Below are 12355 nucleotides of genomic sequence, written 5' to 3'. Positions count from 1 at the left end.
TTTAAACAGTTTTTTCCCCTCTAGCTGGGACTCAGGAGGCAGCAATAGATTGGGGGTGGGCCCAAATAAAAGGTAAGAATAATGCGGGGGTGGGGGGGCACGGGGGGCAAAACTGGTTCGGTGACGTCATATCGTCACCGCTACCGGCTCGGGAGAAGTGGGTCGAACCGGGAGGAACCCACTACTGGTGTACAGTTTCCTGCCTAAGCAGGGGGTTGGACTAGAAGACCTCCGAGGTCCCTTCTAACTCTTATTCTGTTAAATTGTACATCTGTTCAGTGGTGCAGCTGCAACATTATTTCAAAAAATCCTTCCCGGCACTGAGACTCCGGATTGCCCCCCGTTCGGTCCAAGGTTCCCACAAGAAGACGGGGCAAAGGATATGACAAACAGTCGCTTTTTCCATCCAGGCATCACCCGCAGGGATGCTTCCTTGTGAATTCAGCTTCTTGCAAGCTCTGTTTCTCACGACCGACGCCACATCTGGATTTGCACGCCCAGCAATTCCGTGATGCCCCTGGAGCCGGCCTCTTCAAACCAGGTTGAACTCTTCCAAGTAGCTGGCCAGAACGGCGTCCTTGATATCCGCGAAAACCGCGCAGATGTTCTGCGTGTCGGTGGCGCAGGTGTAATGGTGGTAAAGGAACCGGGGTCTGAAGGCGGAAGGGGAACCGCCACAAAGAGGCTCGTCGAGACACTGGTGGAAGATGTCGTCGTACATCTCGAAGATGAAGCGTTTGGCCGCGTGAACGTCTCGCTTGGGACCTGGGAAAGGAGAAAGAGAAGACGTTGTGTGAATCATCCAGGCTCCTCCCGGTAGCCTTAAACCTGGATTACATTGCTCCGTGGCAATGTAACAGAGTAATGTAACGGAACAATGTAACAGAGGGAACATATGCAGCGTCGTGCGGAGATGGTTGTACAGCCATTGCCTTTACAGGTAGTCCCCAATTTACAACTACAGTTGACCCCAAAATGTCCTGTCATGCCCCTGTCAGAGTCTGAATTTGAGGCGGAAGACGAACAGCTGACGGAGAGCAGGAGAGTGGCTCTGTTGGCTGTGGAGGAAACTGGGGAAGGCTGGGCAGAGCAGGGGAGAGGTAGAACAAGAGAGAGGGGTTTCAGATGAAGACCAAGGCCCACCCCCTCCTCATTCTAAGGCACACAGGGAAGAACGCAGAAGAGAGCAACGTGGGTTATGTGGCTTAGGAGGAAGATAAAGGCCCCGATTCCCTTCACAAGGCACACCTGGGGATGGAGTTTAAAGGAGAGCAGTTGGGAGGGGTGTTTGCCCGGAACAAACGCTGAATTAATCTGGTGTTGAGAGTTGTGGCCTGCATTCCTGGCATTACCTCCCGACCCTCTGAATTACTGCCATGCTACTGTGTGCCTATCTTGTCTTGCTGGAATCATTCTTCCCCTCTGGGACTCCTTATCTTGCCCTGCTGGAGTGATTGATTGCAGTCGTTCTGTTTGCAGCGTTGGGACTGGAGCAGGGGTGAAATGTAAAATTTGTTACTATCGGTTCTGTGGGCGTGGCTTGGTGGTGGTGATGGTGGTAATATGACTAAGTGGGCGTGGGCAACTTTTTTTTTTTTTTTTTACTTTTAAAACCATTTTTTCTACAACCTCTTCGGCCAAAGAGGTTGTAAAAAAAATGCCTTTAAAGCCTCTGATGATCCCAGCTGACTTGCCTGATTGGCAGAGGCTTTTTTTTTACTTTTAAAAGCATTTTTTTGGCCAAAGAGGTTGTAGAAAAAATGCTTTTAAAAATTAAAAAAAAGCCTCTGATGATTGCACGGCTCAGCTGGGCAATGGAGGGGGCAGGGATTTTTTGCTACCGGTTCTCCAAACCACCCGCCTCCATCGCTACAGGATTGGGCGATCCGGTCCGAACCGGGAGCATTTCACCCCTGGACTGGAGTATCTGCAGGTTTGTGGGAGAGCTTTTCTCCAGGCCGTAAAAGGGACGTTGGGGCCAGAGTTGGTGCCAATAAAGGGATTCATACTGATTCTCTGGCTATGTTGCCTTCGTGCTACGCCCCGGGTCATCTCATGTCCCTTGCTAAGCGAGACAGTTCTTAAATGAGCTCTGCCTCATTTAACAACCTTTCTTGATAGAATCGTTAAGCGAATCGGGGCAGTTTTTAAATTAGCAACACGGTGCTTAAGTAAAATTGGCTTCCCCATTGACTTGGCTTGTCAGAAGGTCGCAAAAAGAGGATCGAAGGACTCCGGGACATTGCCACCATCGTAAATATGAGCCAGTGGCCAAGTGTCTGAATTATGATCACGTGATGTGTGGGGATGCTGCAACGGTCGCCTGAGAAACAGTCGTTAAGTCCTTTTTTCCAGTGATGTTGTAACTTCGAACGGTCACTAAATGAACTGTTGTAAATCGAGGACCACCTGCATAATTGAGCTGAAGAAGCTCCTTGGATGAGAAGCGAAATGTCTTCAAAGAAAAAGCAGAAACTCCAGTTGCCTCTTGAAACCCTCCCATACTTCCACCTCTCACAATACTAGACAACACAGTATCAACAGTAGAGACCTTCAAATTTCTAGGTTCTACCATATCGCAAGATCTAAAAGGGACACCCAGCATCAAAAACTTCATCAAAAAAGCCCAACAAAGAATGTTCTTTCTGCGCCAACTCAGAAAGCTCAAACTGCCCAAGGAGCTGCTGATCCAGTTCTACAGAGGAATTATTGAGTCTGTCATCTGCACCTCCATAACTGTCTGGTTCGGTTCTGCAACCCAACAAGACAAACACTGACTTCAGAGGATAGTTAGAACTGCAGAAAAAACAACGGCTACCAACCTGCCTTCCATGGAGAACCAGTATACTGCACGAGTCAAAAAGAGGGCTGTGAAAATATTCTCACATCCTGGACATAAACTGTTTCAACTCCTACCCTCAAAACGACGCTATAGAGAACTGCACACCAGAACAACTAGACACAAGGACAGTTTTTTCCTGAATGCCATCACTCTGCTAAACAAATAATTCCCTCAACACTGTCAAACTAGTTACTAAGTCTGCACTCCTACTAATCTTCTCATCATTCCCACCACCCATCTCCTCCCATTTATGACTGTATGACTGTAATTTTGTTGCTTGTATCCTTACGATTTATATTGATATTGATTGTTTCCTGATTGCTTATTTGTATCCTATGACTATCATTAAGTGTTGTACCTTATGATTCTTGACGAATGTATCTTTTATGTATACTGAGAGCGTATGCACCAAGACAAATTCCTTGTGTGTCCAATCACACCTGGCCAATAAAAAATTCTATTCTATTCTATTCTATTCTATTCTATTCTATTCTATTCTATTCTATTCTATTCTATTCTACTCTACTCTACTCTACTCTACTCTACTCTACTCTAAAAAAACACCTTTGGGACAACCACGACCTGGATGAGTGAGAATCCCCATTGACCAGGGGTGTCAAACTCGATTTCATTGAGGGCCACATCAGGGTGTCAGCACTTCAAGCTGCATTTACTCTAGTGCTGACATAAGAAGGAGAAGTGGAGGCGTCTGGAAAGGGACGTTTGACTTTTTACCTACTTATTTTCTCTGGAGATAATATCCCCTAGGAGATGGAATGGGAGGGGGGGAAATTCCTTTGAGCTGGAGCGGTAGATTAGGGGTAGAATGACTTGGAAGATGGCCAATGAGTGCAGGGAAGTGGGGAACGGAAAGGGAGGGTTTTGGGTCTGGAAGTCAGTGTTGGCTTCGATGGAGTCTGATTTTAGAATGTCGTGCTTAATAAATAGGAGTTTTCCTTCAAAGACTTTGTTTGAAATGCAATTTATTTGAGACGACCTCGAAACCTGACACAGGGTTGTGTTTGACCTTGGGGGGCTAGGGTGGGCATGGACAGGGGGCGTAGCCAGCTCAACATTACTCGGGTTGGGGGTGCCTGTGGCGGCCCGAGCACTCTGCCAGCAAAAACGGGCTTCCAAGTTCCAAGTTCCGTTTTCAGCTGCGATGGCCTCCTGCAACCCTCTGCCAGCAAAAACGGAGCTCGGGAGGGTTGCACACAGCTCTCCCAAGCTCTGCTTTTGCTGGCAGAGGCACCATAGACTGGTCCTTCGCTGTTTCCAGGGTGGCCCCGCAGGCCAGATCTAAGCACCCGCGGCCCAAATCCGGCCCCCGGGCTTTAAGTTTGACACCCCTGCCATAGACATTTAGTGATACACCTGTACATCAGTCCCCCCATTTTCTCCACAGCCCAAGAAACTAGGAAAGCATCCTTCCGAGGTGTTTGCCACACACCCCTTTTCTCTCTGCAGGCTCAGCCGCCTCTTATCTGACCATTGCTTAGTCTGCAGCAGAGGTGGGCTGTTGGGGGTTCGCAGGGGTTCGGGAGAACCCCTAGCTAAGATTCTGTGCTGTTCGGAGGTCCCTCAAATCCCACTCCTGGCTGGCCCCGCCCACCCCATCCTGCCCTTCCCAGGAGTCTCCACGCGGCCAGTTTTGGATGCAGGTAAGTGCAGGGCAAACACGGAGGCTTGGGGAGGGTGAAAAATGAGCCTACCGGAAGTTCGGGAAGGGCCGCCGGAGCCTGGGGAGGCAGTTTTCGCCCTCCCAGAGGCTCAAGGAAAGCCTCCGAAGCCTGGGGAGGGCAAAAATGCACTCCCCCATCCGTGGTTCAGGAGGCTGACTAGGCAACGCCCATCATGGCCCATCATGGCCACACCCACCCAGCAACCAAGCAGAGAACCCCTTGCTAAAATTTTTGAAGCCCACCCCTGGACTGCAGCTCTTCCTTCTGACTCCCAACATCCCGCATCATTGTGTGTTTTTCTCTAGACGGAATAAAAGCCACACAAAAAGGGGAACTAATGGAAGAGGATATTTGTAGCTCAGGGTTGACCTGCGGGATCCTGGGTGCTCTCCGAGCATGGTTGTTTTCTTGCAGATGTTTCATCAGAGATGCCCTGATGACGTTACCTAGTTAGGTGATGAAATGTCTGCAAGGAAACAACCGACCTCAGAGAGCACCAGGGACTCCGCAGAAGCGGAAATAGAGAGCAACAACCTTTTTACCGTCTCTGATTTGCCAACCAACAAACCAGCTAGAAACTTTTCACCTTCTTGGCAGCTGTTCAAACGGAAGCAATCCTTTTCCAAATACAGTACAAGCAGTCCTCTACTTACCCTGTTTCCCCAAAAAAAAATTTTCCCCAACCGGAAAATAAGCCCTAGCATGATTTTTCAGGATGCTCGTAATATAAGCCTTACCCCCAAAATAAGCCCCAGTTACGATTGTCAGCCAGATGGATGCATTCAGTACCGTATTACCCCAAAAATATGACCCAATCAGAAAATAAGCCCTAGCATGATTTTTCAGGATGCTCATAATATACGCCTTACCCCCAAAATAAGCCCCAGTTACGATTGTCAGCCAGATGGATGCATTTAGTACCGTATTTCCCCAAAAATAAGACCTAACCAGAAAATAAGCCCTAGCATGATTTTTCAGGATGCTCATAATATACGCCTTACCCCCAAAATAAGCCCCAGTTACGATTGTCAGCCAGATGGATGCATTTAGTACCGTATTTCCCCAAAAATAAGACCTAACCAGAAAATAAGCCCTAGCATGATTTTTCAGGATGTTCATGTTATAAGTCTTACCCCCAAAATAAGCCCCAGTTACGATTGTCAGCCAGATGGATGCATTCAGTACCGTATTACCCCAAAAATATGACCCAATCAGAAAATAAGCCCTAGCATGATTTTTCAGGATGCTCATAATATACGCTTTACCCCCAAAATAAGCCCCAGTTACGATTGTCAGCCAGATGGATGCATTTAGTACCGTATTTCCCCAAAAATAAGACCTAACCAGAAAATAAGCCCTAGCATGATTTTTCAGGATGCTCATAATATACGCCTTACCCCCAAAATAAGCCCCAGTTACGATTGTCAGCCAGATGGATGCATTCAGTACCGTATTTCCCCAAAAATAAGACCCAATCGGAAAATAAGCCCTAGCATGATTTTTCAGGATGCTCATAATATAAGCCTTACCCTCCAAATAAACCCCAGTTACGATTGTCAACCAGATAGGTGCATTTAGTACCGTATTTCCCCAAAAATAAGACCTAACCAGAAAATTTATTTTTTATTTTATTTTATTTTAAATTTATATACCGCCCTTCTCCCTGAGGACTCAGGGCGGTGTACAGCCAGAATTAAAAAACATGGAATACAAATATTAAAAACAATTAAAATATATATAAATTTGGCCCAAAATTAAAAATACAAACCAATTAAAACATTTAAAATTTCTTCTTAAGCCAGCCCGGCTTAAGAAGAAATAAGAAATAAGCCCTAATGCGTCTTTTGGAGTAAAAATTAATATAAGACTCAGTCTTATTTTCAGGGAAACACAGTTCAACCGTTCATTTAGTGACTTATGACCGTTTTTCACACTTACAACCATTGTAGCATCCCAATGGTGGCAGGATCAAAATTTGGACACTTGGCAAATGACTCATATTTATGACAATTGCAGTATCCCTTTTACAACCTTCAGACCTCCTGAAGTATGAAGTCCCATGCTTGGGGAAACAAGATTCACTTAACAACCTTGTTACTAAGTTTACAACCGCAGCGATTCATTTTAACAACGGTGGCAAGGAAGTGGTCAAATTCACTTAACAACTTTTTTTGCTTAGCCATGGAACTCTGGGGCTCAATTTTGGTCGTACATAGAGGTCTATCTGTAATTCCAGAGTTCTATTTGGCCAGATTTGTTATTATGAAAGCTCTCTCCTCTTTAGAGACAATACAGGTAGTCCTTGACTTATGACAATTGAGCCCACGATTTCTGTCGTGAAGTGAGACATTTGTTAAGTGAGCTTTGCCCTGTTTTACGACCTTTCTTGCCTCAGTTGATAAGTGAATCACTGCAGTTGATAAGTCACTAACCCGGTTGTTAAGTGAATCCGGCTGCCCCATTGACTTTGTTCGTCGGAAGGTCGCAAAAGGGGGATACCATGTCCTTGGGACACAGCAACGGTCATAAATGTGAGTCAGTTGCCAAGCACCTGAATTTTGAGCTGATCATGGGAATGCTGGAAAACGGTGAAAAACGGTCAGAAGTCTCTTTTTATAGTGCTGTTGTAACTTTGAACGGTCACTAAATGAACTGTTGTAAGTCGAGGACTACCTGTATTTCTCTGGGCCCAGGAGGAAGAGGTTCCTGGGAACCAACTATGGTAGCACTGTTGTTTCCAATTGTGTTGACACCTTGTAGGATTTGCAGTATGGTGCTAACAACTTCATGATACCTTTCTTAGATCCTGACTTTCATGTTCCAGGTAGCCCTTGATTTATGGCCACAACTGAGCCCCAAAATCTCTGTCACTAAGCAAGACGTTTATTGAGTTTTGCCCCATTTTATGACCTTAACTCGCCCCAGTGGTTAAGTGAAGCACTGCATCTGTTAAGTTGGTGACGTGATTGTTAAGTGAATCTGGCTTCCCCAGTGACTTTGCTGGTCAGAAGGTCGTAAAAGGGGATCACGTGACACGCCACCCCCCCGGGGGCCACTGCGACCGTCATAAATATGAACCAGTTGCCAAGCATCTGAATTTTGATCATGTGACCACAAGTTGTACCACGCTGCAACGGTTGCAAGTGTGAACAAAGAAGTCATAAGTCACTTTTATCAGTGACATTGTAACTCTTGAACGGTCATTAAACAAACTGTTGTAAATTGAGGACTACCTATACTAGGGGTCGGCAACCTTAAACACTCAAAGAGCCACAAAGTTCCTAACCGGAAGACTCCGTTTAATTCTGGAGCCAACCGGAAGTCCGGTTCCCCCACCATAGAGTCTCCTCCTAGCAGGGTGTTCTTTTTCCTCTACCTATCCTAACCGAAAGCCCTATCAATTGTGGAGTCGATCGGCAACAGGGAGCTGCAGCAGAGGGATGAAAGAGCTACAAGCGGCTCCAGAGCCGCGGGTTGCTGACCCCTGACCTATACAAATCTGCCATGATAGGGAATCAGGATTAGGGACATACAGGGGGGCCCAGTTAGCATCAGCAGAAAGGAAAAACCTCTTTCTCATCCAGAGGTGCCGGTAGTACCTTAAAGCAGTGTTTCTTAACCTGGCCAACTTTATGATGGGTGGACTTCAACTCCCAGAATTCCCCAGCTAGCTTTCCCCACCATGACTGGCTGAGGAATTCTGGGAGTTGAAGTCCCATACTTCATAAAGTCGCCAAGAACTGCTGAGGAATTCTGGGAATTGAAGTCCACACTGTCAGGATTCCAAGTTAATACACCCATGGCAAACAGAACTCCGAGACAAGTAGGTTCCTTAAAGGACAGTTTTATATCATATTGGCACAGACTGGTAAAAACCGACTCTAAAAGTTCCCGCAGTTTTCACCTAATTAAAAGTAAAAAAAAAATTCCCCTTTTCCAAACAATCAGTCACATGGTCCAATCAGGATGCTGTCCGGTTGCTTGGAAACATCGCTCTTCCTCTCTTCAGCCACCGGTGGGAATGTCCTTGGTTCTCAGGGGAAACTATTTTGTTTTGGCTACAAAACTCCAACTATCTCTATTCAGACTAACAGAATAACAGAGTTGGAAGGGACCTTGGAGGTCTTCTAGTCCAACCCCCTGCTTAGGAAGGAAACCCTGCACCACTTCAGACAAATGGTTATCCAACATCTTCTTAAAAGCTTCCAGTGTTGGAGCATTCACAACTTCTGGAGGCAAGTTGTTCCACTGATTAATTGTTCCCACTGTCAGGAAATTCCTCCCTCCCTATCCCTCATCACCATTGTGGCAACACCAAAGCCTCCAAGATGGCCTCAGTCAGGCCAGCTTCAGAGTTGACACACACACACACACACACACACATCATAATAATGTAGGTAAATGTGGGTCCAGCTGGATGATCACTGAAGGGCCCTCTTTATTCATAGTATTGTAAGAAAGGAAATGTGCTTGTTTGAGGGAAGCCAATTAACCAGTTGAAAGGCAGAGAATTCCTTTGAAGTAGAAACATTCACAAGAGAGGCCCCTCAGTTGCCAGAGATAGAGATATTTGTTTGCAGGTTAAAACAGATCAAAGGATGACCACATGTAATATCAACAAGAGATAATTTGAATCTATGCTTCAGTAATTGGCAAAAAGAATTATGACTGTTGGCAAAGAATAATATGAAACTTGGTAATTGGGAAGTGTCAATTAAATATGACAAATGTATATGATCATATGAACTGCTGAGTTAACAGAATCCTTTGTCTTAGAAGAGTATAAAAACCATTGTACCTAATTTCTCTCTTTGTTCAACGCTTCATGTACAGAGCTTTGAACCTATTGCGCAATATACAATGTCTCTGGCTAACCCTGAAAAGTTGTGTGGGTCTTATTAAATCCACAACAATAAAGTAGCCAATGGCTCACTGAGGAATTTTAAGAGTTAAAGTCTCTACAAAAAAGATATTGAGACTTTGGAAAAAGTTCAGAGAGAAGTAACTAAGATGATCAAAGGCCTGTAGACCAAAACATATGAAGAACGGCTGCATGAATTGGGTTTGGCTAGCTAGTGTAAAGAAAAGAAGAATTAGAGGCAATATGATAGCAGTGTTCCAGTATCTCAGGGGCTGCCACAAAGAAGAGGGAGTCAAGCTATTCTCCAAAGCACCTGAGGGCAGGACAAGAAGCAATGGGTGGAAACTAATCAAGGAGAGAATCAATTTAGAACTAAGGAGAAATTTCCTAAGAGTGAGGACAATTAATCAGTGGAACAGCTTGCCTTCAGAAATCGTGGGCGCTCCATCATTGGAGGTTTTTAAGAAGAGGCTAGACCAGCGATGGCTAACCTTTTTGCCATCGCGTACCAAAAGCAGGGGGAGCACAGTGGGGGTCACACGCGCGTGTGCCCACACCCATAATTATATGCCCCTCTGCCCCCCCCCACATGCATGTGTGACCGCCCCCCATGTTCCCCCCGCTTTTGGCACTTGATGGCCCGGTGGGCCCGGTAGGCCCGTTTTTTGCTCTCCCCAGGCTCCAGAGCCTCTCTAGGATCCTGGGGAGGGCGAAAACTGCCTCCCCCCCCACCCCGGAGGCCATCTGGAGGCCGAAACGGCCCACTTGCTGACTTCTGGTGGGACTGGAAGGCCTGTTTTTTTGCTCTCCCCAGGTTCCAGAGCCTCTCTAGGATCCTGGGGAGGGTGAAAACGGCCTTCCCCACTGCCCCGGAGGCCCTACGGAGGCCGGAAATGGCCCATTTGCCAACTTCCGGTCCCATCAGACAGGCTCTGGAGCTTGGGGAGAGCAAAAAAACGGGCCTTCCTCACCCCCCCAGGCCCTCCAGAGGCAGGAAACAACCTGTTTCCCTACTTCTGGTGGGCCCAGAAGGCCTGAAAATCAGCTGGCCGGCACGTGCATGTATGTTGGAGCTGAGCTCACGTGCCCACCAATATGGCTCCATGTGCCACCTGTGGCACGCGTGCCATAAGTTCGCCATCACGAGGCTAGACAGTCACTTATCTGAAATAATATAGGTTCTCCTGCTTGAGCAGAGAGCTGGACCAGAAGACCTCCAAGGTCCCTTCCATCTCTATTCTATTCTAAGTCTCATAACATTGCCAAGGGCTGAGGAATACTGGAAACTGAAGTCCAGCTATCATAGAGTTGCCAAGGTCAGGCTGGGGAATTCCTTGCTAAGGTTGAGAAACCCAACACGATCTTAAAGCGACAACAGCTTGAAGATGAAAGGTGTGCCTAAATTCTAAGCAAAGGTGTGGCTGGCCAAACTCAGCGCAAAACCGACGTGTTTTCTTCATTCAAATGCTACAGGAAATCGCTAAGGGCTGGGCCCTATTTGCACCCTAACCACAGCCCCAGTATGTCCTCTAAACATCCTTCTTTGGCTGCAACCCCACCAAGTTGTTGAGATTTTGGAAAAAGTGCAGAGAAGAGCAACTAAGATGATTACAGGCCTGGAGACAAAAACATATGAAGAAACAGTTGCAGAAACTGGGTATGGCCAGTCTAGAGAAAAGAAGGACTAGGGGGGACATGATAGCAGTATTCCAGTATTTGAGGGGCTGCCCCAAAGAGGAAGAGATCAACTTCCTGGATTCCTGAAGAGCCTGGATAGCTCAGCAGACTAATGCATTGTAATTTAACTCCAGCTGTCTGCAATTAGTAAGTTCGAATCTCGCCAGGCTCAAGGTTGACTCAGCCTTCCATCCTTTCTAAGGTAGGTAAATTGAGGACCCAGTTTGTGGGGGCAATAAGCTGGCTTTGTATAAATATACAAAAGTATGAAGGCTATTGCTTAATGCATTGTAAGCCGCCCTGAGTCTCCGAAGAAGGGCGGCATATAAATCAAATTAAACAGGACAAGAAGCAACCTGCTCCATCACTGGAGGTTCTCAAGAAGAGACTGGGTAGCTACTTGTCTGAAATGGTATAGGGCCGTGATGGCGAACCTATGGCACGAGTGCCACAGGTGGCACGTGGAGCCATATCGGTGGGCACGCGAGCATTGCCCTAGTTCCGCTCATTTTTGGGCCCTCTGGGCCGACTGGAAGTCGGGAAACAGCCTGTTTCCGGCCTCCGGAGGGCCTCCGGTGGGATGGGGAAGGCCCATTTTTCACTATCTCCAGGCTCCAGAGCCTTTCTAGAAGCGTGGGGAGGGCAAAAACGGCCTTCCCCATTCCCTCAGAGACCCTCCCGAGGCCAGAAAAGGAGGGGGGATGGGGAAGGCCATTTCTGTCCTCCCCAGGCTCCTAGAAAGGCTCTGGAGCCCGGAAGGCAAAAAACAGGCCTACCGGGCCATCATGTGCCAAAAGCGGGGGGAGCGTGGAGCAGTCACGCATGCATGTGAGGGGCGCATTGAATTATGGGTGTGGGCACGCATGTGCGCAAATACCCCCCCCCCCACGTTCCCCTGCTTTTGGCACGCGACGGCAAAAAGGTTAGCCATCACTGGTATAGGGTCAACTGCCTGAGCAAGGTGTTGGACTACAAGACCTATAGGTGCCAACAGTGTGCCGCAGCAGCCAAAAAAGCCAATGCAATCCTAAATTGCATTAACAGAATAATAGAATAGAATTAACAGAGTTGGAAGGGAACTTAGAGGTCTTCTAGTCCAACCCCCTGCTCAAGCAGGAAACCTTATACAACTTCAGCCAAATGCTTGTCCAATCTCTTCTTAAAAACCTCCCGTGTTGGAGCCATCACAACTTCTGGTGGCAGGTCGTTCCACTGATTAATTCTTCTAACTGTCAGGAAATTTCTCTTTAGTTCTAGGTTGCTTCAAAACCTAACTGGTTTTGGAGCCTGTTT

General features: G+C 47.0%; 1 protein-coding gene across 1 annotated transcript in view; it reads right to left on the bottom strand.

Annotated features, from left to right (window-relative positions):
- Positions 1–532: 532 nt before the first annotated feature.
- Positions 533–12355, bottom strand: part of GNA15 (G protein subunit alpha 15) — a 33688-nt gene continuing 21865 nt past the window's right edge. Inside the window, exon 7 of the mRNA XM_070931877.1 lies at positions 533–765. Within this exon, the coding sequence (XP_070787978.1) occupies positions 533–765 (233 nt within the window). The remainder of the gene's footprint in view (positions 766–12355) is intronic.

This window comes from Pituophis catenifer, unplaced genomic scaffold (assembly GCF_029215685.1).
Source record: "Pituophis catenifer annectens isolate HBS135680 unplaced genomic scaffold, rPitCat1.0.hap2 SCAF_1, whole genome shotgun sequence".
Classification (NCBI taxonomy): domain Eukaryota; kingdom Metazoa; phylum Chordata; class Lepidosauria; order Squamata; family Colubridae; genus Pituophis; species Pituophis catenifer.
The sequence above is the reverse complement of the archived record's forward strand: the minus strand, read 5'-3'. Positions and strand labels throughout refer to the sequence as shown.